The 27862-nt window shown below is 40.3% G+C and overlaps 2 protein-coding genes across 3 annotated transcripts in view; one reads left to right on the plus strand and one right to left on the minus strand.

The window, feature by feature from the left end:
- Positions 1–1211, plus strand: cebpd (CCAAT enhancer binding protein delta). The gene has a single exon (XM_028473695.1). The coding sequence runs from the start codon at positions 203–205 to the stop codon at positions 956–958; it is 756 nt and encodes a 251-aa protein (XP_028329496.1). The 5' UTR covers positions 1–202; the 3' UTR covers positions 959–1211.
- A 1450-nt stretch (positions 1212–2661) lies between these two features.
- Positions 2662–27862, minus strand: part of spidr (scaffold protein involved in DNA repair) — a 57058-nt gene continuing 31857 nt past the window's right edge. For both annotated transcript variants that reach the window (XM_028472826.1, XM_028472827.1), the window contains 10 exons: positions 16675–16833; positions 13988–14075; positions 13621–13755; positions 13316–13378; positions 11388–11586; positions 10371–10505; positions 4944–5037; positions 3391–3505; positions 3203–3259; positions 2662–3053 (listed from right to left, as the gene is read on the minus strand). In XM_028472826.1, the coding sequence (XP_028328627.1) occupies positions 2931–3053; positions 3203–3259; positions 3391–3505; positions 4944–5037; positions 10371–10505; positions 11388–11586; positions 13316–13378; positions 13621–13755; positions 13988–14075; positions 16675–16833 (1168 nt within the window). In that variant the 3' untranslated portion in view covers positions 2662–2930. The remainder of the gene's footprint in view (positions 3054–3202; positions 3260–3390; positions 3506–4943; positions 5038–10370; positions 10506–11387; positions 11587–13315; positions 13379–13620; positions 13756–13987; positions 14076–16674; positions 16834–27862) is intronic.

Here is a 27862-nt window from a genome sequence, read left to right on the forward strand (position 1 = left end):
GCGAGAGCAACCTCCGCGTGAGAGCGGTGACAGCAGCCTGACAGGCACACACATACAAATACACACCCACAGACACACACTGACTCACAGAGTGTGAGACAGCGAGGCGCCTGCGCACACACACAGGATACCTGAGCACGAGGAGCTGTCATACCTGAGGGTGGCTCTCTTTACTCAGCACGCGGGGCCGTGGACAGGGTCCATGTGTGACACCTACAGCCGGGACTCCCGCTGCGTGTCCCCGCCGGCCTGGGCCCTGGAGCCGGCCAACTTCTACGAGAGCTCCGGGCTGTGCGCCCAGCAGCTCGGGCTCTGCAAACCGGCCGGAGCCCCGGAGGGTGGCGGCGGCATGGCGGAGCTCAGCGCCCCGGCCATGTACGACGACGAGAGTGCCATTGACTTCAGCCAGTACATCGAGTCCATGACGGCAGTGCCGAACCTGGAACTGTGCAACGACGAGTTGTTTCTGGACCTTTTCAACACAGTGAAGCAGGAGAAAATGGAGCTGTTGAACCTGCAGCCCATCAAGCAGGAGTCGGACTGGAGCGACAGCGACGCGTCCTCGTCTCTGCATTCCCAGATCCAAACCTGCGCCCAGACCTCCGTCAGCCTCCCCACCGGGCAGCCCACTCCACCCTCCACTCCAGAGCCCTCCGCCGGGTGCACGCCCCGAGCGTCCCCGCGGAAGTCGGGCCGGGAGAAGTCGGGGAAGAAATCAGTGGACCGGCTGAGCGTGGAGTACCGACAGCGGCGGGAGAGGAACAACATCGCGGTGCGTAAAAGTCGGGACAAGGCGAAGCAGAGGAACCTGGATATGCAGCAGAGGTTGGTGGAGCTGAGCAACGACAACGAGAAGCTCCATAAAACCATCGAGCAGCTCAGCCGGGAGCTCAGCGGCCTCAGAGACTTCTTCAAGCGGGCCCCCGGGGCCTCGTTCCCGCCCGGGGAGAGCCGGTGACCCCCGGAGGTCTTTGGCGGACACATACCTCAGAGACGTTTGCCATCTGTACCAGATGTGATGTAAGCTGACTGTGATGGCACTGGAATTATGGACATTTGTTGATGTTGCTGCCATGTTTTTGTGTATTAAATTATTTCTAAAGCGGTACCTGTTTTATAATCTTACCTTTGTATGAGAGCATGAGAACTTTTCTATGTTGTTACCACAGTGTCTGTTTTTAGAGCCTGGAATAAATACAGCTGGAAAACTATCTTTGTTTATGTTCTCCACACTGTAAACACACCTCAGTGTGTATCTTTAGTAATAACTATATACTTAATGGATTTGTAGGAAGTAAAGTAAAAGTTGACTAAACTGAGAGGTACATGCTTATTAAATCGCATTTATTCATATTTTGTCTCCTAAAAAAAACTGTTAAATAGTCTGGTGTTTGGTCCCCACATTGTTTACACCTGACAGTATAATAAGTTATGATCTTCATTCAAGAGCAGCTTAAAAACACAACCTGGTGTTTGGTCCCCAAACTACACATTGTGGGGATTACTTTTATAGTAAAGAGTAAAATACAAGTACATTTGATATTATGTGGGAATGTAGTGGCGTTAAAGTATCAGTTGTCTTCAGAAAGTGTGACATAAATCAACTAAAAATAAAATGCACATTTTAGAAGCTACTTATGTACTGTAAAGTATTTCTACTGGTATCTATTTCTAGTATCACTCCACTACTTAAACGGGTAAGAGTTATCAACTAAACCTAGCTTTAAAACTCTTAAAATCTCAACCAATCTGTGAATTTGAAGAATAGGAAACACTTTAAAATGTGAGTATTATTAGTACGTCATAACTGTTTATTGGTTCCTGTCATATAATCCCAGTTTACAATGTTACCAGAAGCTTCCAGACACTGTAACCTGCAAATTTAACTACTCTTGAAGCTCTGTATCCTGATTTTATGGCTTAATCCAAATGTTTTACCCCTTGTATCATCAATTAAATATCAATCAATCATAATCCCAATAATGTGTATTCTGTTATCTTCAATTCTAATATTCAAACTGCTTTCCTACCTATTCATTTCTCATCCTGATTTAAAGCCTTCATCTACCCTTTAATCTAGAAATTTTAAAGCCATTAAAATACCCGTAGAGATAATCTGCTATAATTCCCACTTTGTCTTTAAGACTAGTCTGCAAACGTAATTTCACACTTAGAATCTGGACCGTCAAACTGCAAAATCAATACTTGGACTCCTTTCATATCAAGTTCAAACCAAATATTCAGATTCATTCTCAATTTTGACTTTTACCTCAATCTAGCACTAATCCTGAGAAGTAAGATCATTATTGTTTTTAATTCTTAAAAGTCTTCTTTGATAGTAATCCCCACAACTTTACTTTGGCATTATTAGCACAATTTTTGAGTGATAAGTTTAAATATTGACACATTACACTTTTTTTTAATAAACCCAATAAGTAATAAACAACTTTGATCCAATATCATTGATTTATCTCAACTTTCTCACTAAAAATTTGCACCAAAATGACTTTTTTAACAGATTTAAAGCCACGAGTCTCCTCTGAGGGCTGTGTGGGATCTACTCCTGATGGGGTCTCTGATATGAACCCCACCCACTTTTATTTTACAGTAATCCTTACATTTCCTTTTAATTTCAGTGTGCTGACAAAAATGACTTTACACTTTATCATTGACTAATGATTTTATTCCTAAACGACAACATTTGGAGTGTAATCACTTGAAGGTTTTCACTCTCGTCACGTGAGACCTTGTTGAAACTGAACATCTTTAAACCCAAACGTTCCCCCTTCGTTTCCTGAACACAGGACGAACTCTTCCTCCTGCCAAGGTCTGAATCCAGAGCAGCAGGTCATGTTGACGGGCGCCGGTCCAGCCTCGGCCCAGGCCCGCCAGCAGGATCACGTATCAACACAAACATGCCGAGGCTGGCCTCAGAGGGACACGACCTCGTCCAGGCCGATCCACAGCGATGGCGTCCTGCTGAGTGCACGAACGAAGACGGGGAGAGGGCCGAGCTCCTTCCCCAGGACGCTGTCCACGTCTAACCCTGAGAACTGGGACAGACGGCAGACACGAACCAGACACAGAGACATTGGTTTTCACATCTGGGACAAAGTCTACATAAGGAGTGTCAGTACATTTCATTTTTATCCACTAAGGTTTAGAATAGCTACACAAACTAGAAGAGAATGAGTAAACAAACCTCAGGGCTGTGCACTGCTGCATCACTTAAAACAGACAGGATGGTCGTCTGCTGCAGCTGGACGAGGACATTTCAAAATAAAACTATTAGATTAGGCCAAATACTACTGGAGAAATTTCCAAAATAAAAGCATCAAGTTAGGCCAAATACTGGAGAGCATTCCTGTCTTTACACTTCTTTATGTTCACCTTCACTTTCACTATGCAGTCGGTCAGAGAAGGACATCTCAGAAACACCTCCAGTTGAATGTTTGTCTGCGGCTCATCCATCGATGAACGGCAGGAGACACAGTGAAAGTTCTGACTGAGGACAGGAAACATGTGAGGAGGAAAGGCCCTCAAAGTGTGCTTGTGTCAAATATCATGTTGACCTTATTTAAAGGTCTGCACAGCTCAAAATACTGGCTTTAAACCTGCAGCTCCTGAGCCACATGCGGCTCTTCAGCTCCTCTGCTGAGGCTGCACTTATTGTCCCTCCCTTTGAACCAACTATTTTGTGGAATCGCTGAATTTTCTTGTACTTTTTTTTACCAACCACTGTGTTATTCCTTCATGTGCTGAAACCTCAGTGGAAAACCTCAGCACTGAAAGAGGACATGCAGCATAATCCTACATTAATATAGGATCTTTGGCAGACACTGCAGCGCAACTGGTGTTGTTGAGTAGCAACTAGTTTGCCAAAATCTCCATAAAGTAGTTGACAGAGAAACAAACACGAGCAGAACTGCTGATGAGTGATAGTTGAAATCCAACTGGTGATCATGTTAACTGGTGACTAAGTGTGAGTGTTAACTGGTTGTGCACAGAAGTCAGTCATTACTTAAAATGGACACCAGTTTCACCAAAACACCAGTGAAACTCTGATTTGTTCATTATGTTTCACTGCAAAAATAACCCACGGTGTGAACGCTTTCCTCTCCATTAATGGCAGACATTATTAAACTAGTGATATCCCTCAGGAAATATGGCTTTAAAGCTGATATCTGGAGTTTCTGAGAAATCTATGTTTATGTATCATTCTTTTGAAATGCAAAAAAATACCTAACTAGTATTTTACTTTGGTCTACTGCCGGTGGTCAAACAAGGCCGCGCCTCACAACTATAAACAGGTAAATATGATTTTGGCTCTTACCTGACCCATAGACCTATATCAATGTGACCCAATGCAACCTTATTATGTCCATGATGCATGTGCAGAAAAGTAGAGGCGTAACTTCTGGTAGATTGGGAGAGGCAGGGGGAGGAAGTGAGGCTGTTTAGGGCAGGACATTGAGATGTTTCTTAGAAACTCCAGATATCAGCTTTAATGTTTATAGTGGTTTTACTGGTGTTCGTCAGTAAATCGGACACCCATGAAGAAAGGTTGATGACGTTTTGTGATGACGGTCTAAGAAAGTTGTGGCTGTATTTGTTATTTAATGCTTCAGTGATACATGATGAGCTTTTACAACCACCAGGCTAATCAACAGCACCCAGCAACACTCAGCACTACAGCTCATCCTTTATATTTATCATTATTATTATTATTGTTGCTGGGTTGTTTCTTTGTTTTGCTGGCTTGTTCCTTTGTTCTTGTTTTCTTTGTTTTTTGTTTCGCGCACCGACTCCCAAGCCAAAAAAACTGTACTTAGCCATTAAAACATTTCTGATTCTGATGTGTAGGTTACATATTATCATGTATATCATTGGAAAAACCCTCATTTCTGCACATGGTGGAACTTAACCAAATGAAACAAGCGTACAGTGTTTCAGTCGACATCTTCAAGTCCTCGCTACCACAGTGGCTGCACACCGACCATGAGAAGGCTGTGCTCTCGTCCACGCCCACCACCACTCCTGCACACACGTAAAAAATAAATAAAAAAAACCCAGCTTCAGTACAAACTGCTGTGGTCGCTACACAGACATCATCAACAGATCTCGATATTTTTAAGCTCTAAACGAAAAAAGGAGCTGTGTGTAACAGAGATAAACTCATCCTGTTCAGTGTTATCTCAGATGGAAACAGATTAAAGTAGCAGCACATGCTGAACTTCTATGACACGCACCCACACGTGCCACATACATTAAAGCTACAGATTTAGTCAAATGTTAAACATCATACACTAGACCAGGGGTGTCGAACTACTCGGCCCCTTGAACTAAAATGAGCTTGAGTGAAAGTGGAAAACAGATAACAAATGAAAAAACGAGTGATCTCAACAACATTGTGCCCTAGTTTGTATTTGCATCTGAGAAAGATAAGTATGTAAGGCACCGACAATAACCAAGCACACGACAGACATTGTTCCCTGCAGCATCTCCATGTCAAAATATTCTTGATTTTTTTGACCAATTTTAATTTCATTTGAAGTTATTTTCTGGAATAGTTTATAGAGAAAATATGAGAGAGATTTCAAAATCATTACTATTGTGTGATTTAAGCACGGGAAAACTTAGAGCCCTGCAAATATTGTGGAGTTTCATTAAACGTGTGTATTTGGAGGAGCTGAGATGTCGACAACTGAACTAGTTGGTCATTTACACAATGATTCATGGTTTTTTCTTTTAGTTTTTACTTACTCCTGTGGGCCACATTCGATGCTCATAAGGGCCAAATTTGGCCTCCGGGCCTTGAGTTTGACACGTGCACTAGACAAACTGCACTTCCTGGGAAAATGCAAGTGAGAATGACGTATGTACCTCGGTGGGCGGAGCAACCTTGTCAAACCCTACATGGGGAAATCAGGGCAGAAAACACCTTGTTGTTCCAGTCACTTTAAATGCATTAGTTGGCCAAATTTATACAGTGTTGCCATGGCAAAAGCTATATCATTTGATGTAGAATGATGCAGGGGCAGCATCCTCAGTAGGGAGGCCCAGACTTCCCTCTCCCCGGCCACTTCCTCCAGCTCTTCCGGGGGGACCCCGAGACGTTCCCAGGCCAGCCGAGAGATATAGTCTCTCCATCGTGTCCCGGGGCCTCCTTCCGGAGGGACGTGCCCTGAACGCCTCACTAGGGAGGCATCCAGGGGGCATCCTAATTAGGTGCCCGAGCCACCTCATCTGGCTCTTCTCGATGCGGAGGAGCAGCGACTCTACTTTGAGCCCCTCCCGAATGACTGAGCTTCTCACCCTATCTCTAAGGGAGAGCCCAGCCACCCTACGGAGGAAACTCATTTCGGCCGCTTGTACCCGCGATCTTGTGAACATTTAATGAACATTTAATTAGAAATATAAAACTTTAAGACGCCAAAAGACAGAAAATATACATTTAGATTTTTCTTTTACTTTTTGACGCCCTAATAGTTAAAATTAGTCTAAAACTGTGGGAAGAGTTACACGGAGAAAAATGTACGAAAAAAGAACAAGGGAGGAAAACTTCAAGTCAAGTTGCGTCAATTAAGCTCCCAGAGTGCTTACAGACATGTGTGTGCAATTTGTGTAGAGATATGGTTATATGGTTGTGTGTGTGTGTGTGTGTATTAATACATTGAACTAAACTGAACTGAACACCCGGAGCTGCCCGAGAGTGTTTCCCTCAGGTGCACCAGAGCAAAACACCATGAGAGTGTTTTATTTTGAAGGGCCACCTGAGACAACATGTCCACACACAGAGGGTCACAGCTTGACCTTTGACCTGAAGGCAGCAGATGCTCTTGTTATCGGCACCGCGGCTTCACTCCGACATTACGAGGGAGGTCGTACGTTTGAAGCATCAGAAACAGATTCAGCCTGAAAGATTCTAAATGTACTTATTAGACGATCTTTATTAATAAATGTCTTTTATTGACCCATAATCCTTACTATCTTTTAAAGATACGTTTTATTTAGAATTAAAGAGGCAGGAGGTTGCCATATTGAATGGCTCGTAAAGCATGATAGGTTGATGAAGGCCTTGAAGCACTGGGAAGACATTCAGAGACCTTCACCCTGTTCGTACTGCTGAAAATCAAATCCTCACTATTATCAGAGGTATGGTGCATCAAAAACAAGCAGCTCTGTAAGTGTGGGGGAGCGGATCAAAAAGTGTGCTGTGGACACAAATCAAACCATATCAAGGTGATAAAAATATCAGCTGTTTGTCGCTTATTTGGCCTGAATCTGGGGCTGTGTTCAAAATCCCATACTAACATACTAAATCAAATCAAATCCATCTTCATTTATTAAAAAAAAAAGTGCTTTTCATACAATAAAATGCAGCTCAAAGTGCTTTTACAGAGTTTAAAAAAAAATAAAAACCCACCCACCCCATACAAACCCCGTCCACCGCACACAGACACACAGGTTAAAATAAGGACAATGGCACATGGCTGGGTACTCATACCAAGTCAATCAAAATGAGTATGTAGTGCATTCACATTAGATAGTATGCAAAGATAGAGTACGTGAGAAACACCCAGATGTATACTATATACAGTAGCAGTGTTTCACAATCTTCTTTGTGCCATGTACCCCTTCTTAAGTACCCTCTCCATAATTTGACATGCTTTTTCATTTGTGGAACAGTGGGCTCCCCTAAACCCTTAACTGTGTCTAGAACATTGGTTCCCAAAGGCTTCATCTATGAATTTAAATTTGTGGAATTTAAAGTCAAATTTATATATATATGGTAGTTTGTGGTGAATTTGTCCAAATAAGAATTAGGAACATTTCCACATTATTTTAATTAGCTGTTAAATCTTTCCGAGTACCCATGCAATGTGCTCCTGTACCCCTAGGGATACACGTACCCCTGTTTGGAAACCACTGCTATATAGGGGCATTTTTGCACAGTGAGCACACTAGTCATACTCAACCGCCCCATGATGCATTGCGAGAGGAACGTAAAATCGTCTTGGGACCGGCTTCAAGCTAAAAGTCAAGCATCCCCCTTTTCAAAATAAAAGCATCTCTTCTTGTCTTCCATTAGTTTTTAACAGTTTTTGTAAATAGGGCTCTTGTTTTGAAGTTAACCAGAAGTTTTGTCAGCAGCACAATGTTGGTGTGAAATGTTTTTTTCTGTGAGTTTTATGGATGAAATGACCACATGTTGATATTCTACTTGGTCACTTTCTCACTTAAATTGTTTTCAGAGCTTTCAAAGGTGGAGAATCAACTCAGATATTTAGCCTCAGTGTTCTTCAGGTTTTTATTGTTGTAGGTTTGAAATGCATCTTGTGAAACTTGGAAGTATACTTCAGTGGGAACAGACATCATCCTAATAGTATATGGTAGACCAGGTTCCCCAACATGGTGCCCGCGGGCTCTAGTCACCAATGAGCTCCATCCAAAATCTGATTTACTTTCCAGGATTCAGACTCACAAAGATAAATACAGATGTAATTAGTATTTAGTAGAGTAAAATACTGCCATACTTGATAAAGTTCTTGTATTAAATTAACCATCTTTAAATGTTTATTATCACTGAAACATTGTGACAAATGTTATTAATTGCTGCGCATTTGGTGTATGGTCAGTGGTATATAGGCTATGTTAAATAGAATATGATTATATACTGTATATATATATATATATATAATGATTATATACTGTATATATATATATATATATAATATGATTATATACTGTATATATATATATATATATATAATATGATTATATACTGTATATATATAGATATATACATGTATTTTTAAAAACACAAGGTGGATTTTGGTAAAATGATGTCATTGTTACATTTTACAACGATTAGGTAAAAGCTGTTTGTTGCTTGCCAGTAAAATAGGAAGATGATAATTTTCTATGAAATCAAAACAATTGCAAAAATTAGGAGAAATAAAGTGTTTAATGTTGAAACTAAAACATTTCCAACCTTTTAAAGTTACTGCTAGACTCACTTATGATCTTAGCCTCTATTTAAAGAGAAACAGTGAAAATTTAATACTGAAAAAGTGCTTTTCTAATTCCTAATTTCAGACTATTCAGTACCTATGAAGTAGCTCACAGTTTCAGAAAGGTAGTGTACAGTATTTACTCACTGAGTGTGTGGTGTACAGTAAGTAAGTATGTGATTTTGAACACAGTCTGGGACTATAGTGGTATGAGAGATGTTCCTCACTAGGAGCTCATCTAGCTATCTCACAAGGACAACCACTGTGCTCGGACCGTGCCGATCCACTGTCAACTGTTACTTTTACGCCAAGGCTACACCATGCCTGATTTAGGGACACGCCTACAACAGTGCAGGGAAGTGACACTGAAGTATGCACGATCCCTATCGCTCTGATAAAAGCGTTTGTAAAGATAAGTAGACCTGATAACATTGACCCACCTCATTACCCTTTGACCCTGCTCAGCCAGCGCTGATATGTACTGTAAGACTGGTCACTTGTAAATGTTTTATGGAAATTAATATTTAAAAAATAAATAGCTGAACAAATAAGAAATATATGAAAAAAATATATTTAAAAGACAAAAAATAGTGGTATAGTAAATTCAAAGGAATATATCTGTTAATTATTCTTATAAAAAATATACAGTATAAATATAAAATAAAATAAAAAATTTCAATATAAAAATAGATAATGTTAACTACAATTGAAAATAATAGTGCATGATTCAAGTTACAGCAAACATTAACAGTGTATCTAATCTAAATTAATATATATATTCACTTGAATTATTTTGTTGAAAATAATATAAATCTGAAATGAATATACATTTATTTAAAAATTGAAAGGACAAAAACCATTGGTGCACACTTGAGAGCAAATATCAATACAATTTTGATAAATTTACCTAATTTATTTTAGAAAAAATATGTATCTCGAGAAAATAAAAACTAAACATGACAAAAATAACAGTAGTATCCATAAAATGTAATAAACTTTAAATATTATATGCACTTTACTTTTGTTACAGGACAAAATATAAATTAAAAAATATGATGAGAAACAAGTATTATTAATTAAGACAAATAGTGCATGAAGCTTGGAGAGTTTGAGAAGGTTTGGCACCCCTTGATCTCCCATTTTTAAAAGGTTGAAACTAATAATTAGTTAAATTTGGTGGATACCAACAGGTAGCACTCCTGTTTTGTTTTTGCTTTTTATTTCCCTTTGTATTCAGTCCAAAAAAAAAAAGAAAATAATGTAATGAAGGAATTGTTAGTTGATTGTCATGCTTCAAAGATTTAATAAAAATATTAGAATAATAGTGCATGATTAATGAAAATAGCGCAGTCAGACCTTTGACGGTGCAGAGCGAGCAGGGCGAGGCCTGCGGGCTGAGAGGATCCAGTCTCACAGGTAAAGGAAGGACGGGGGCTTCAGAGTCTGATACACAGAGATGGACCACTGACTGCTCAGTGCAGAGGAGAAGACCTGAGGAGACACACACACACACACTAAAGCTGTGATGGTGGCCACACACACACATTCCCACACAGAGGAGGGAAAACATCTTCCATTATCTGTCACCATAGAAACCACTTAAGGAATATCAAACAGCCACTGCACAGAGTGAAAACATATGAATAACCTTTTTTCACAATACTTCATGCTTATTTTTGTCAATTTAACCACATTCACAGTTTGTCATGCCCAATATTTGCCAGTTTCAACTCATTGTTCCAATAATAACACTCTGAACCCTTTTTTCATCACTTTTTTTGTCTGTTTTTGGCCACTCCAAGTTGCAATTTTAACTAATTTCTGTGGTTTTTCACCATTAATGGTCACTTTTAACCCATTTTATTTCTGATTAATACAAGGATTTACAATTTTAGGATGATTAGATGACTGGATAACAGTGGATATTATTTTTCTGACTTTATTCATCCTTATGGCCCTGTCTCCACATGACTGTTCTTCAAACGTTGTCTGTGTTCAACCACCTTCAGGTACAGTGGGGGTCCCCGGTCTCTGGAGCCTTTATTTTGGGGGTCATGGGCAGAAAAGGTTGAGAACCACTGGTTTGAAAAGTGTTTTTTATTGCATTGTGTAAACAAGTGGTTCAGAATAATCTAAACACTGAGTGACAGCAATACAGCAGACACCTGTTATAATGATCACAAAGTAAACCAATACACCCCATCCCACATAAACTAATTTTTTATCTCCTTCCCTCTTTGTGTCATCACATCTAGGGACAAAAATAGTCCTACAAAGATGCTGTAAGCATGTTGTTGCAATTGTCCTGCAAACTGTGGCTTTGTGCATAGATCTAACCAAGGTAGTGATGCTTAGTGAGTGAACAGTGTATACCGTGTTCTGTGAAAGCGTCTCTGAACACCATGTGGTGAACGGCGGTGGAGTGGAGTGCAACGAGGACGCTGGACGTCACCACGCAGGACGGTTTGATGCAGAGAGGCAGCGTCCGACGTGTCGGAGCATCGCTGTGATCTTCCTGCAGGCTAGAGTCTGTCAGCACCAACCACGCCTCAACACGGCCTACCTCTGACCTCTGACCCCCCCCACACACACACATGCAGAAAACCACACACACACACACACACATACATGCAGAGTTAACAAAAACAGTGTGACACAGAAACAGGAAACATTACACAACAGCTGCTTACAAAGCAGAAACCAGGAGGAAACACTTGTGTTCAAGAAGGAACAATTGTGTGAGTGCGTGTGTATGTGTGCGTGTGTATGTGTGCGAAAGACAAAGTCCAGCTCTTTAATGGGTGATGCTATCTGCTGCTGGTCAACGTTTCAAGGTCTGAGCGATTATACGAGTCTCTGACGTCAGAGCTGCAGCTTGTGGGTCACTGCAGGACAAAGTGAGTTTGTGTTCCACTGATAACGCCTGGTTTATGTTCACCTGAGAGCCAACACGCCCAGCAGCCATAACATTATGACCATTATGAATCAGACTTGTTGTGTTTGTCTTTTATCAGCAAACTCAACATGAACAACATGAGGAACACGGTCACCAGTTGAATCTCAACACCAATTCGTCCGACTGTTGAATACAACCAATTATCAATGTTTTCCAGGTTAAAACAATACAGGAGAAGGACGACAGACACATTTGAAGTGTTTCGGATGTTTCAGTGGTTTTGATGACCGGGTGTTTCAGATCACGCCATTACACGCGCGCGCGCGCACACACACACAGAGACAGAGAGAGAGAGAGACAGAGAGAGAGAGGGGGGAACTGTTTGCAGTGATAATTTTAGGACCAGAAAATAATACAAGTGAAAAGCAGGTGCAAACACACGCAGAGATCATCACTGCAGTAAATGTGGACAGAAAACACAGCGGAGATGAAAAAAGGCTCCAGTTGTGTGTGTGTGTGTGTGTGAGAGAGAGAGAGAGAAAAAAGCTCCTCCTCGGGTCACTGTCTCACACACACGTACGTGATCAGCCGCACACATGCACCCATCAGTCACATCCATGCACATTTCTCCACTGCGGGATGAATAAAGAATATCTATCTATCTACTGTAATTCATCCATTTTTTTTTATTTGTTTCCTCTACTAACACCTCAAATTCTGCTGCTTCACATTTTTAATTTTGCTTCCAAACACTCATGTTCACCCTCCATGTTCACGTACAAAATGTTTATTTAAATAAGGGCGGTCTGCACCAGTTCTGCACGTGCACTAATCATTGCTGCAATCTCAGTGAATTCCGCGTCGCAGTTGAGGAAAGTGCATCACTAAAGGATTTAGGGAAGCAACTGACTAGATCCTTTATTTTAGATGTTAGTGAATCCACCCCTCAGTGTTCACTTTAATCTGAACCACTTCCATTCATCCATCCATTTTTTCCATCCGCTTGCTCCTTTTTTCAGGGTTGCGGGAAATAAAAACCCACGACAGATGACAGACATGCATTAATTTCCAGTTTTTACAATATCTGTCATGACAGAATAATCACAAGTTGAACCATAACACCAACTGGTATAATTGCTCAACGTAATCAAAGGTCAGCGTTGGATGTGAGAACATGCATATCGCACCAATGACTCTGTCTGTCACTTCTTCCACAGTTTCACCACAGTTTCTTCTAGAAACTGACCACTGCAGACCAGTAACACCACCCAGGAGCTGCAGCTCCGGAGATTCTCTCACCATCACACTGAGGTCCTTCATTTAAATTGTTAGATTTGTGTTTTATTAAACTTTCAGAAAGACACGTGCACATGTTGTCTACAACGTAATTCAGCAGATCAGTTACCTTCATCCTCGTGTATAAAACAGTTGCCACAAAGCTGCAGCAGCGAGGTGTTTCCCCGTCGCCCTGAAAGAGAAAACCAATGTGAGATTTTAGATTTGCGTGTGCGTACTGAACGAGTGGCGTGATCTGACACACCCAGTAATAAAAACACCGTTAGACTTTGTTAGTCAAAGTAAAGTTTGATTAGTGATCATGTTATTTGTTGACAGATGTTTGAAAAATGAATGCAGAGCTGTCATTTGACATGTGTTTGTTGTATTGGCACTGACCTGCTGTTTTTGAGTACAACCTAAAGCGAGCCTTACCTGCAGGAGATCTCTGAGGTTTAGCTCTTCAGGGTGTCGGTACAGAGGCGATGTTGTCTGATCGTCCAGCAGCTGCACTGAGCTCTGGTGACCCGACAGCAGGTAACAGAAACTCGGTGCTGAACACGGAGAACACTGAGGAGAAAAAGCATCAGTTTTTAAATGAAAAGTTACAACAAAATAAATACCTTTGAAGGCAGAAAATAGCAAAAACAAATACAGGTTAAAGGCGTAGGTTGGCATGTGTGTGTATAGATTTTGTGCAGAAAATAAGGAATTTTGGTTGGAGAACAGGTGATAACTGTCTGTGGTCAAGTCGTAGAGGACGAGGAGTAAAGGAAGATAAAGGTTAGAGGTAAAAACCCACCGTTGAGGAACCGAGGGAGTCCCCGTGGGATCTGAGGGACGTCAGTGGAGGCCACAGGCTGTCAATAAGGCAGAAGAGACGACAGCTCCTGTGAGGGAAACGTTATGAAGCACCTTAGAATAGAATAAAATGAGCTTTATTATCACATACTGTTTGTACAGGTACGTACACAAAATATGCTCTCTGCTTGTGCCCCATCCCTGAGGATGGGTTAAGATTACGATTAATGCAAGTTTGAATGATTAACACCTGTAACAATTATGAACAGAGGTCAGTTTATGCTGTTGCCATTTTGGTGCAACCTTAAATTATGATGCATGGGAAGTGGAGGCCCAACATGTCTGGGAAGTGTAGACGTCTAGTTTAACACTGACCTAGCAGTGGCTACAAATGACCTGGTTTAAATCACGTTCAGATTTTCAAGGAGGAAACAGTAATAGATATTTGCTTCTTTGTAAAAAAAAAAAAAGATTTATTTCAGATATAAAATATAACAATATAAAAATATTAAATGCTTGACAGCACTAATATATATATATATAGGAAGGTATATGTGAAACTGCATTAGTTAGACTTTGTTAAAGCCGTTAAAGAGTTAATATGAAACACATTTGGTTTAAACAATGTGTGCGTGTACAGTATATATATAGACAAATACAACTTCCCATTCAGCTGACCAGCAACTGCCAGTTTCACCAGTCATCCATCAATCTGCTGGTCTCGCTCTCCTCCATGCCACTAAAATGTCACTGGTTTTAGTCGCCCAGTGCGCTTTCTCAGAAAAACTAACCAACACCTGATTTAACTCCAAGCCACGTGTTTTCCTGGTGCAGAGATAACACCATTCGTCACCCTCCGACTGTGGTGAGCCTCGGGTTGTAAACATAACCTGAATGTTCTACTGGCTGCTGCTAATCTGGGAAGCCTTAGCTCCGGATCACTTTACAAGTAAACAGTGTCGCTGCAGTAGGACGGCACAATCACACGTGGATTCCTTTGTGTTGGAGATGGGCTGCTGGTGTTTAGTCGGGTGCATAAGGTTTAACAGCGTGTAGCACCAACGCAAAACAAGGAAAAGCAGGCCCTTTAAAATCAGTCATACCTGGTTTTAAAAGTTGTCCTGAACAGAAATATTGTTCTAAACTAAGCTTTTTTTTAGCTCTGTGCCCTGATGAACAATAAAGATATTCATTTTTGCAATATATGCATTTTACCTGAAGTTGTAGAAATAAAAGTGGACCTATAGAGGAGCCCTGGGGAGCACTGATCTCAAAACTTTATTTAAGTAGCTCTCGTGAGTTGATTTGAATTATCATTAAGACTAAAAACATATCAATAAAATTGTAATGTGTACAACAACTTCAGGAGGAGGTTTTTAACTAAAGGGTATTTTGCTGGACAAAGATTGAGATAAAAATTCAGATTTTATTTTGAAAGAAGTAATTAAATACCCATTTATTGTTGGAGCAAAACATTTTTCTTTGATAAAATGCACATCACTTTAAAATTGTCTTTTGAATAATTTTCTTTGTGTGTCGCACAAAGACAGCAGGGGCAGTAGAAACAACCACAAAAAAACTCAGGTCTTTGATGTTTAATCATTCCTTTAGGTTGTTCTAAACAATATGAAGTGACGTAATCTTTATTTACATGCGTTTTATTTTAAAAAGCTGTAGATGCTAATATTGGGCCTGATTTATCAACCGTTGGTATACTCAGATCAGTGCGTACGACGTTACGCATCTACGCAACCTTCGATATTTATCAAAATCTCACGTCATGGATTTGTGCTGCAGCGGTAAATAATTAATAAACAAATCTCAGCTGTCATTTAAGCATAATTAGACACATTCAGAACAGATGAATGCAGATTATTAAAATGAAATTAAGAAGAAAAAAAAAAACACATTATTGATACCACTTTTTTGGTTTTCCTTTCACGGAATACTTAACCCCTTATGGTCCACCCAGATTTTGGAAAAACGCCTGTCCAAGAGATTCCCAAATTTGAATGATAACTGTGTTAGAAGCCTTTGGTGCACATGCATGGGGATGGTCCCTTTTATAACATTCTGAAGTTTGCTAGAATAATTTTGAGTTATTATAGTATGAACATGAGAGCACACATATTTCTATCCTCGCCTGGGTTATTTCATCATAAACAGTTAAAAGTGAATTGTGCGTATTGGCTTGAAAACCAGAGGAGAGCAGAGTTAAGGTGTTACTCCTTCTTAAACAACCATTAGGCATTGTTGAAGTTATTAATTGAGAATTTAATTCAAACCTCAGCCAGAGTCTGTTCCAATACGGAAAAGCTATTCACTGCCTCAGTTATTTTTTCTTCTTTAAATTAGTTTAGTAAGTTAGTTTAATTCCAGTTTCTACACAGCTGAAAAGCACATCTTTGTTTTGCTCAATTTTCATGTCGTAAAACTTTCTTTTCCTGCCAGTGTTTGTTTGAACTCAGTGGATGAGGCCTCCGAACCAGAAATATTTGAGAAATAATGACGATCAAATTCAGCCGCCACAGTTATCAACGCCTGGATTGGTGAGATGTGTCCTGTCGTACAACCAAATTTGCACTGTTTTCACATGAGACTGATAAATAGGGCCATTATGCCTATTAATTATGCATAATAATGAAGCGTCAGTGTGAACCTGGTTTGTTGTGCGTGTGGGGGACTCACCTCTCTCTGGTGAGCCTCTGCAGCACCTTAATGCCCCTCAGCGTGCAGCTCTTACCCTGCCACAAGCGACAGTACTGATGCACGTCCTCAGACCCAGACAGAATGTGGAGCTGGACCACACTGAACGTCCCGAAGTCATCCTGGACCAGTGCACACAGCCTGAGGAACCAGAAGCAAAGACAGGAAACACTGTTTAGAATCGGGTCAAGAGTTTGGAACAAGTGACTGAGACTAGTCCTGGACTCCTCCTAATCTAACCTGATAGGGTTCTTCTAATGTGGTGTGACGAGAACAATAGTCTAAAGTTAGTCTTTGTTTTATCAGAAGATACTGTTTTAAGTCTGACTGGTTTCAAGTAGTTATGTAACCGAAACAAAACTAATTACTTGTAACTTGGCACAGATTATGCCTATTAGTGGTTGGACTCGATTAAAAAATAATCTAATTGATTAAAGACTGTAATTAATGAATTTCAAATAATCTAAATTAATCACAATATATGACACGAGAAGCAACGTTTTTCCAATTTAAATGGATTTTGGTATATGACTGAACACAACTGGGCTTTCCATCAGGTGTTTTTAGAAACTAAAATTAACACTCCTCAGGTTCTCCCATTTCTTGTATTGTAGTCTGTGCATCAGTATTATGGGTATACTGTACTGAGAACTCGTGAAATGATGACAAAAAAAAGCGATTAACAGAGTTATTTTTCTGAAACTAATTAATCACAATTAACGCGTTAAAGTCCCAGCCTTAATTTATTATCGGCAGTGGCTGTCCGTACGGTTGCCGTATCAATATACCAATATTATATCCGTATGCAGCGCCCCTATTTGGCCAGTTTAGGTCACGTGACTAAATCTAAACCTTACCCTGAACTTAACTCTAACCCTAATATTTGTTGCGATATTGGGTTATAACCTAACCCTAACCCCAACCCTTTGTACGGCAACCATACAAATAGACACTTCATTAAATTATATCATATGCCTAATGAATGATATATTAATACTTATATATATATAACTAATCTGTTTTAACCAAGATTTTACAGTCAGATTAAAAATCTCTTTTGCAGGAAATGCCTGGACATGACAGCAGCAAAATACATATTCATATACAGCAATAATGCAAGATTATACACACATTTTCCCAGTAAAACCAGTACATTTACATGGTACAAGTGTATTTGGTGCACACATACAGTGAGAACATGAAGAGCTGCCTAAGTATTTGGGCTTCAGTGCTGAAGCCAACAGCTTTGACTCTGTTTAAGTAGTGGCTGGTTTGACAGGCTGTGGCTGTCAGAGGTGAACTTTGGCCCACAAAGAGGTGAAGCTGTGTGTGTTGGAGCGTGCTGCTCTCAGCCCGACCGGTCAGTCTGCTTCTGTCACAGCTGAGGCTCCTCTTTCACAGAATAACAGACTCCAACAGACTCTAAACTGCTCACAGACACTCGAAATAAGAAGGAAAGATCAAACTCTAGCACCAAACAGAAACCAACACACAAACAGGTTTTATAGAACCTAAAGGTGATATAAAAGTACAAAAATGACCAGTTCAGAATTAACTTTAGAAAAGGCTGAAACCTGATTAAACCTAGTTCAAATCTAGTTCAATACTAAATTAAAAACAACACTAACACCAGTTCAAATCTACAACAAACAACCATTAAACCAGTTCATAACCAGACTGAAACTAAACACTGATATAATCTTTAAAAGAGGGTAAAAAACAATAATCAAATCAAAACCAGTGTAAACTAACCCCTAAAGTAGTGCAAAAGTAGTCTACATTTTTTTTTTTTAAACTTTCAAACCAGATGAAAAAACCAGTTTAAATCCAAACCAGCCCAAACACCAGTTTAAAACGAGCAAACATTAATCTTAAAACTTTTCTAAACCAATCCTTAAACTAGTTCAAAACTATTCTAATCATTAAAATAAGACTAAAACAACATTAAAACCATGAAATCCAAACCAGTTCAAACTCTTCAAAACCAACGTTTAAACCGGTTTGAAAAATGACTGCAAACAACACCAAAAACCAGTATAACACTAATCAGGGTTAGGCCCTGGTGATGTACAGTAAGTGTGAATGTAAACTAACTAAAATGTAAAGCTGGTGTTAAACTAGTCCAAGTTAACCTAACCAAACCTGCCCTGCCCAGCTGGTTAGTGCACGACGAGTGTAAATAAACTAAAATGGTGATATTAGTGTTAAACTAGTCAGAATTTACCTAACCTGACCTGCTTGTGTAGAAATGGAGCTTTGCTTTGAGTCAGTCAAGCCCAGACAGCTCAACAAGGCCTTGAAGAGTAAACAATTTAACCACCGACTGTCAGCGGCTCCGTCAGACGTGTGCATGCACATCTCTGACACGCCAAACCTCTGATTGGTCCTATAAATGCTCAGGGTGGCCTCACTCTGAGGTTGTGCTGATCTGAGAATAAATCTAAATAACATTCCCAACATTACAGATTTTAGGAGGACACACTTTGACCAAGATCATCTCAGCTTTCTGCTTTGTTTGTTTCTGAAGGAGTCTGGGAAACCATTTAAAAAGAAAGACAGAAGAGGCCAGACTACAAAGATGAAGGCATCTGGACTACAAAAATGGAGAATAATGGAGATGGACACTGGATAACAAAAGTAAGTGATGTAAAACTACAAAAATGGAGGAGAATGGATGACAAAATGGCAAAATGAAGAATGACAAAGATGGACACAGTGGACCCTATTTATCAACTGTTCGTATGTTCAGATCTGAGTGTACGATGTGCGTTCGACCATATTCACGCAAGCTTTGGTATTTATCAATTCTGAGTGTGTGGATTTGTGATGCAGAACAGCAAAATCTGACTGAGTCTGAAAATCAAGTATTAACAAGCCTCAGCTGTCATTTAAGCATATGCAAACCGGGTTATTTAAACAAGATAAAATGTTTTTCAACTTTTATTAAATAAGACGAATTTCAAAACAGCCCACATTATTATTTATAGTTGCACTTTTTTGGTTTTCCTTCAATAAACCCACTGACAAACCCTGTTACTAGGTAGGTGTGAATAGGTTCAACAGTACGCAGCACGCACCCTGCTTCAGCTCTGTGTTAGACCAGCGGGGGAACGTTGCTGCATACTCCAGAGGAAATGTGTGACATTATTTTAACCTGTTTCACACAACATTGCATCAGTGAATGGAGCAATGTCTGATGTACGTACCAGTGCAGCGTGAGGAGCCAAAGCCAAACCAGTGGCACCACAGCCTCCACTGAGGCTTTTTAAGGGTTTCGATCATTTCTTTTAATGTGTTATTTTATTGCCATCAGCGTGCGTCTCTCCAGGATCTCTGCTGTAAAGTACATTCAGGGGGGCAGACGTCACCTATGAGCTCCTTAATACGGTGGCCGATAAGGACAAATGAACATGGAAGGTTTAACTCATTGACTACCAAAGACATCATTTGGTTTAGTAACGTTGACCGCCAAAGACGTCAATTGTGTTTTTCGGCTAGGGTTGCTAGGAGACAGTGTGACAAAGTTCTCCCGTGAATATCAAGCTTGTACCATGATGTTGTGGCCAACTGGTGACATGTAGATGGCAATGGCAGCAGCCCACCTTTGGATGAGAGATCACCCGTGACGGGCAGAGCTCAGAGGAAGAGGAAAAGAGCTTACAAGACAGAAAATGGCGCTACGAGAGTTGATGCTTAAGTTCCCTGCATCTCACAGCAGCGCACACTCGACCAGAGCATGTGTAGAACTAAGTGGACTATTGAGTGTGGCGATGGTGAGAGAAAACGATCAAAAAACGGGGCAAGCAATGAGACTGTCTGGGAGAAGGAGGAAGTTGCATGTGTACAGACTGACGGGGGGGGAGAGACTTGGAGGAACGCCAAAATACATTAAGCAAGCCATTCAATTCTGACCCAGATAGCATAATAATAATAATGTTGCCATCAAAAGCCCGGTCTCAGTGTTGTTTTAGTAGTTTTATAGAAGGAAACCCCTGTTGAGGTGTCACTAAAGAAAAAAAAAAAAAAAAAAATTGCTTCAAAGTCAATGACAGGTTTTTCCAGAAAAAGCCTGTTTTCTCAACTTTTTGTCACAAACTCGCAATTTGAGTGAACTTGCTTCTATTCAACTGCTGATTACAGAAGAACGAAACAAGCTAGAAACACAAAAAAATTCTGATGAAAGTAGAGAGTCTGATCTTTCAGAATCTGGTTTAAGATTTCAGATTGTCATAGTACAAAATATTCTGTGGTTCTTGAAAGATCAATGAAAACCATCCAAAACACCTGGCAATATGGGGCTGGCTGCTCTGAAAATGGCTGGGAGTGAATGAGTTAATATCGTAACATGTTAAGGACGATCGAATTCAGCCGCCGAATTTATCAACACCCGATCATTTATACGCTAGGATTGGTCAGATACGAATGTTCCATAAGTCACACATGATTCCTGTCGTACGACCAAATGTGCACTCACATTTGTACCCGTTTTACGCAAAGGTTGATAAATGAGGGCCATGATCACAAAGAGGAACGAACAAGAGACTACAAAGATGGAAGATGTTGGACTACAAAAATGGAGGAGACTGGCCAACTAAGGACTACAAATACAGAAAGGAGTTGACATAACACTAATAAAAAAAAAAAAAGAAGAATATTAGATGAAGCTGACAGGTCTACATCATTTGTGCTGACTTAGACTAAACTAAGAGTTTGTCACCAAAAGACGAATAATAAGAGTAAAGATCGAAAGGTCTGAAATATGAAATACACACTACCGGTCAAAAGTTTTAGAACATTACACTTTTTCTAGTTTTTTACTGAAAATTATTCAGTTTATTGTGTTATTGCACTCTGACATGAAAGCATAGAACAAATTAGCAATTTGAGTTGAATAAGAAATGATGGATCCATGAACAATACTGTTCACCTGATGCTCATAAGGGTCTGGTACCACAGTGTGTTCCAACACTACTTTTATGCAGACAAAGGAGGTTAAAAGTAACCAAGAAAAGTTGGAACACCTGTAGGAATTATTAGCACCAGCTTTCAAGGCTGATTCAACCTTCATTGCTGCAGAACAACTTTAAATTGTTAATCCACTTCCTGTTCCCTGAAAAAGGCCTATTTGTATGATTCTGAAATGTACATTATTTTTCAGTTTTGGGTAACGAAACCTTTTTTTAAACCTCTGGCTGTTCAGTGCTTACCTTTGTACTATTTCATGCAATTCATTGAACTTGCACGACTTGAATTACAATAAATAACTGGAAAAACAACAACAACAACAACACCCCCCTCAGACTGACCCTGTCTACTGTGTAAACTTTCACTTTCAGGCACAAACATGTTTGAACTCAAACAAACCGCAGCATGAAACCTGATCAGACACCCAACAGGCACGACACAAGACCTACGATTCCACACACATACACAAAAGCAGGAACTCCAGCTTCCTCAAACCCCCCTACACACACACTCACACATTTAAATCACGCCTCCCTGCGCCGCCTTTGAGGAATTTGTTTTTGCAAGTGATCGCAAAAATTCTGGGCAGCTTAGGTTTTCTTCCAGGAAGCAAGATTCACCAAGCCCAAGCGTGCACTCATACACACACTGACACACACACAGCAGAGAGGCCTCATTGGAAGGAGGGGGCCAACAGGCGGGAGTACTTCCACCAATGGGAGCGGCCGCTGCAGTAAACAGGCCTGAAACAGGATCCTGCAGCACATTGTGTTCCTTCACCCGCCGCTCCAAACACTTAATCTTCTTGTTTGTTCTCCCCCAAATTTACGGGAACTTCACATCTTCTTCAGGCAAAAAAGTCCCGGGGCCCCCTGCGGCCCCCCCCCCCCACCCGACCACCACGGCCAATCTGCCAGAGAGCAATGCGAGAGAGACAAACTGTCCCCACGTCTCCCCACAACCAGGACACACACATTCAGAAAAGACCTGGACTGACCAACAAACAGGGTCAAAGTTGGAAGTCGCACAGTGGTCTAATCTCCTGATTTAACCAATGTTTGCAAGGGTCTTATTGATGAAACTAAAAGTCTGACCTCAGGTGACAAAGGCAGTCGATAGAAGGGAAAGCAGGGGTTCTCAACTGGTGGGTCAGAACTAATAGTCAGGACTAATCATAGGGCCTTCACCAATATCAGTTCCGTAGGAGTTTTTCTGGGGTCAAGCCTGGCGTACCTGGGTCAGTCAATATACTGTGTGTGTGTGTGCGCTGAATGAATAATACTAATAAATGTTGAACTTTGACCACAATAAGCAAAATGTATAAGTTGATGTTGTGGTTTGTTTAGTGGTTGTGTTATCTTGTGACTGATAACAGATGTTGTAAGAACTGAAATAAATGCATTAACAGCTGTCATCTGAAATATGTTCAAGGTTAAAGCTGCAGTTTGTAGAATCCTCTTTCCGCTCCGTTTTGAAACCGAAACTCAACCTCCCATACCGCTATGTTTTGTGAACAGTTTTAGCAACTTTTTTCTCTATGTAGACTAGTAACAAATGTCGGGATGTTATCTTGTGTTAGTGGAGATTTTTCTGCTGTTTTAGAGACTCTGATATTACTCTGTAGTTACTGTCCCGAGCAGCGAATGCTGCCGTAAGCTCGTCCCCGCACACACAGAGGGGGCTGCACTGATCCCAGCTACTCATTCAGACTGTAAAATTAATTCACCTTGAATAAGCTTCTCTTATGGTTTACACACGATTTATCCTGTCTATTCTCGCTCTCCCTCTGAAGCCAGTGTGTGTTCGTGGCGGACCCTCCACAGTCACGGAGGTTCGCAAGGATGCAAAACGAAAGCGATCCGTTCCTCCTCAGTGTTTGTGACTTAATTTTTTTTTTTTATTATTTATCACCTCTGTCTGCCTTTTTCCTCTTGATTTGCTGTGTAACTGTTGAGCCTTACTTCTGCTGGGACGTCCGCAAATGCACATTTACTACCGAAGGTCCGTCAACGCACCTGACTTCCATCCAGCAGCCAATAGAAATGTCCAAAACAGATCATGGAGCACACGTGTTTGTAGAAAGATCTCTGATTGGCTGACATCCAGATTCCAGGAGTGTCACGCTGCTGGATTTATAAACTTAATTTACAGGGCCAGGGGTAGAGATTCACTGTCCACTCAGAACACTTTGGATTACAAAATGCTCAAAGATGATTATGGATTTTGATGCCAAAAAAAAAAAAAAAAAAAAAAAAAAAAAAAACTTACTGCAGCTTTAAAGCTTTATTTCTGCAGTGACGCTTCACCATCTTTAATGATCACCTAATGTTGTGGCTGACAGTTGCAGGTAAAAATGGGTTCAGCTGGTGCCTGTCAGAGCTGCAGGAGTCATTGTGGAGAAATTCAGAGGTGTGGTTTGTTCGGTCAGCTGACCGGGAGGCTCCTCCCCTTTAGCAAGGAGCCACGCCCACTTTACCCCCCAGCCTCTGCACTTGGAAGAGCAACACGTTTATTACTCAGCAAAGGACAAAAACAACCAGGGTGGGACTGAAGGTCAAACTGACTTGGAAACACTCAATAAACACAAAACAGGATCCAGATCCTCATCCCGGTCACTAATCTGCAGTTATTGATCACCATGTTCACATCTCCACAGAGGGGTTTATTGTGTTTCAAGCCTAGCACTCTCCTCGCCACACATGTTACCATTTAGCTGGTAAACAACAGCACAGGATGTAAAAACAAGGAAAACAGAGCGTTTCCAACTAAACAAGAACATGGAGAGAAGGAAAACAAAGTGAATCCAGTAAAAACTAAGACGTCTAACAGAAACGGTTTAGAAACAAAACTTAAAATTCCCGTATCCACCTTCGATGAGCGTTCCAATGTTTTAAGATCAATTATGACACACACTGAACATAACAGCATGTAGCGGCGCCATGAAGCCACGGCAATGCTGCACGTTGTAAAAGTGAAAACATCTTTTTAAAATCTGAAATGTTCATCTGACAACAATAGATGTTTGTCATAACCCTTTTTATCCCTAATAATCATAAACAGTGGAACATGTCGTTATAGCTATGCTCGATAAGCAGATACACCAGTAATCGTAAACTTCTCTTTCGGTTGGTCCATTAAGACCATTTGAACTCCAAGTCGACCTGATAAAGCCCCACCCCCTGACCTTTTGACCCCACTCAACCAGTGCTGCTACATGCCAAGCTAACCCAAACAATTGGGATTGGCCGCTGGTACAGAATTCCTCCACAGCTCATTAACTCTCTGCAATAGGGGGAACAGAAAGATTCACCTTCAAGTTTCCTTATCCCTCACAGAGAAAGATACATAACATGAGGCTGTTTGTAAGCAATATAAAATGAATAGACTGAAAGATGTGCACACCAATAGACAAAGACGAGCACATACATTCAAAAATAACTTGAAAACATTTCATTACAAGTACCCTTTAAAGCAGTTGTTCTCTTTTTGACTCAAGTACCCCTTTCTGTACTTTTGAATGTCCGACTCCAACATTTTGCTCAAAATTTTGTGAAAGAACAACTATAGAGAACAATGATGGAATGAATAAGTAATAACACACATTTTAAAGAATCTCACTTTGTACATAAGTGGAATGAAACAGTATTTAGTGCCTCCTGAATAGGCTTATTTCAATAGTTTTAATCATTTATGGTCATCTCCCTCCTAGTGTGAGACCAAGAGAGCCTTGTATTTTCAATTCATGTTCTAATCAAGATCATTTCTATCATCATTTTGTGTATTTTGTCGTAATTTTTCTCTTCTTTTGACTATTTCGTATGTTTTTCTTTCTTTAATTTGTGTGTTTTTGTTTTTGTGTTGTTGGTATTACTTAAATTATTCTGTGTGTGTGTTTTTGGTGTCGTTTGGTTGTTTCTTATGTCGTTTTCTATGTTTCTCTTATTTTTGTGTATTTTGTAGTGATCTTGTGTATTTTCACTCATTTAGTGTGTCTCTGTTGTCATTTTGTGTGTTGCTGGTAATACTAAGTATTTTTCTCACTTAATGAGTGTTTGTGTCATTTTGTTGTCGTTTGTCTGTTATTTTTATTATTTAGTATATTTTTCTCTTATTTTGTGTTTTTGTTGTCATTTTGTGAGTTGCTGTTAATATTTAGTGTGATCATTTTTAACAAATTTTTTTTAATTCTCTCTCCCCCCCCCTCCCCCCACACCCCTAGGGGTAGACGTGCCCCCATTTGAGAAACACTGCTTTAAATAATATGAAGCCATTTATCTTAGGTTCTTTTGAGTCTCATATTTACCCCCTTTACTTGACATTTTGGTATAATATCACAATCATTAATGGATTAATGATAATATGTTTCCTTGTATTTGGTTTTACGTTTTATTTTGCGTAATTAACGATACAAATTATATCATCAGTAATGACTGACTCCTCCTGAAACGTCGCTACACTCTTTAGTTGCTCAAAATCATCTTTAACTGAAACCTTAAACAAAAGTGACTCATTTTTATTCTGTGGCCGTTTTCCCTCAGTTTACAGTAACACATGGAGGCAAGAAACATGCTGACACATGTGAGTAGCAGTCGGAGCATGACCGTGCAGAAAAGGTGAAACTGAGGCTCACAGTGGAGGTTTACCAATGAGAGCCAGTGAAAACATCCCCTCAGCAGGCCGGGATGACGGTCAGGTCAGCAAAGAGAAGCTGTCACAGAAGTTTATGAAACTTGGTGATTAAGATAAATGTGCTTTTAAGAGGAGGCAGAGGAGGAGAGGTTTGGCAAAACTCACAGAGTTAAAGTCAGCAGACAGCTGGAGATACGTCTAATGACTGTGATAAACACACAGGGTTTATTCCACACAATGTTAAAGGAAAAGCTTAACTCATAGATATATGGAGGTTCTATTACATATAACAGATATTTATGTGTGTGATTGTAAGTATATGTTATATTAAAGGTACATAACATCACAGGTGCTGGTATATATTTGTAGGCTATATCAAAGGTATTGGTTTATGGAAATACCTAAAACTTTAGTCATGATTTTAATTAGGTTAAAAAAACCACAGTGCACAAATGTGACAAAATACTGCTTGTTTTTCCAACTATGAAATATTACAACAACAATAATAATAACAATTACATAAATAATAGCAACGATAACAGCAACACCACCAATCATAACAACAACAAAAATAACATCTATATTAAAAGAGAGGTAAGATGAAAAAATGTACTTTATAATAGTTTTGATACAGTGATATAAAGCGCTTTAGCCTCATTCAGAGGGCCAAAGTTGAAAAAGTTCCGTTTTGTAAAATTTCAGCTCCAAACGGGCGAGTTGGATTTTGCCCAGCATGCGATGTCACCTGCCGGAAACTCCTCCTCCTGACAATCCTCTCTCCTCCTACAGTGGACATAATACACGCCTCCTAGAATGTGAGCTCCTCCCTCTCAAACTATCTTACAGTTAAAACAAACACTGCAGTAAAATATAGAATATATATTATACTTTATTGCCATATATGTAAATGCAAACTGCACTACTGGACGCCCAAACTGCACTACTTTATCTGCTGCTTGTGTCTGCGATCGTTTTGGGAGTCAATGCTCAGAGCCACGGCCCCAGTGTTTACACCCATTAGCTGTTAGCACTCCGTGCTAATGCTATGCCAGCCTGAGCCTATGCAGCAAGACCCGACATCCCTCGTGAACTGAGGAGAAACGGCGGGGATGTGGCGAGCAACGGGGCAAAGCGACGAGCAAGGAGAAGATATCAGCCTGTCCACCCATCCGTCATTATGTGGAATGTTAGATCTATCTCCAATAAAATGGACAAGCTAGCGGCGCTAACTCGGCATGAGAAGCTTACAGTGCTAACACTGGACTCGGTTGTTGACGGCTTCCGACTTTAACGCGGTGACAGGACGACGAAGAGCAATTAGCGGAAAGGAGGGGATCTGGCTGTGTTTGTAAATGATAGATGGTGTAATCCGGGGCACATCACTATCAAGGTGCACTTTTGTAGTAAGGATATTGATGTGTGTGTCCCTGTGGAGGAAGAGGATGTTCAGCCGCTGAGAGGATGATAAAACATTGTTTGTCTGACTCAAAATCACAATAGCTGCTTAATTAGCCACGTGTTTTACTATAATGTGCAGTTTTTTTGCTGAAAACAACAAGAGTGTGTGCATAGCAAA

This window comes from Gouania willdenowi, chromosome 17 (genome assembly GCF_900634775.1).
Source record: "Gouania willdenowi chromosome 17, fGouWil2.1, whole genome shotgun sequence".
Classification (NCBI taxonomy): Eukaryota; Metazoa; Chordata; class Actinopteri; order Blenniiformes; family Gobiesocidae; genus Gouania; species Gouania willdenowi.

Excerpts from the sequence above, each read along its gene's own strand:
- cebpd (XM_028473695.1), top strand. The coding sequence starts at position 203 with ATGTGTGACACCTACAGCCGGGACTCCCGCTGCGTGTCCCCGCCGGCC.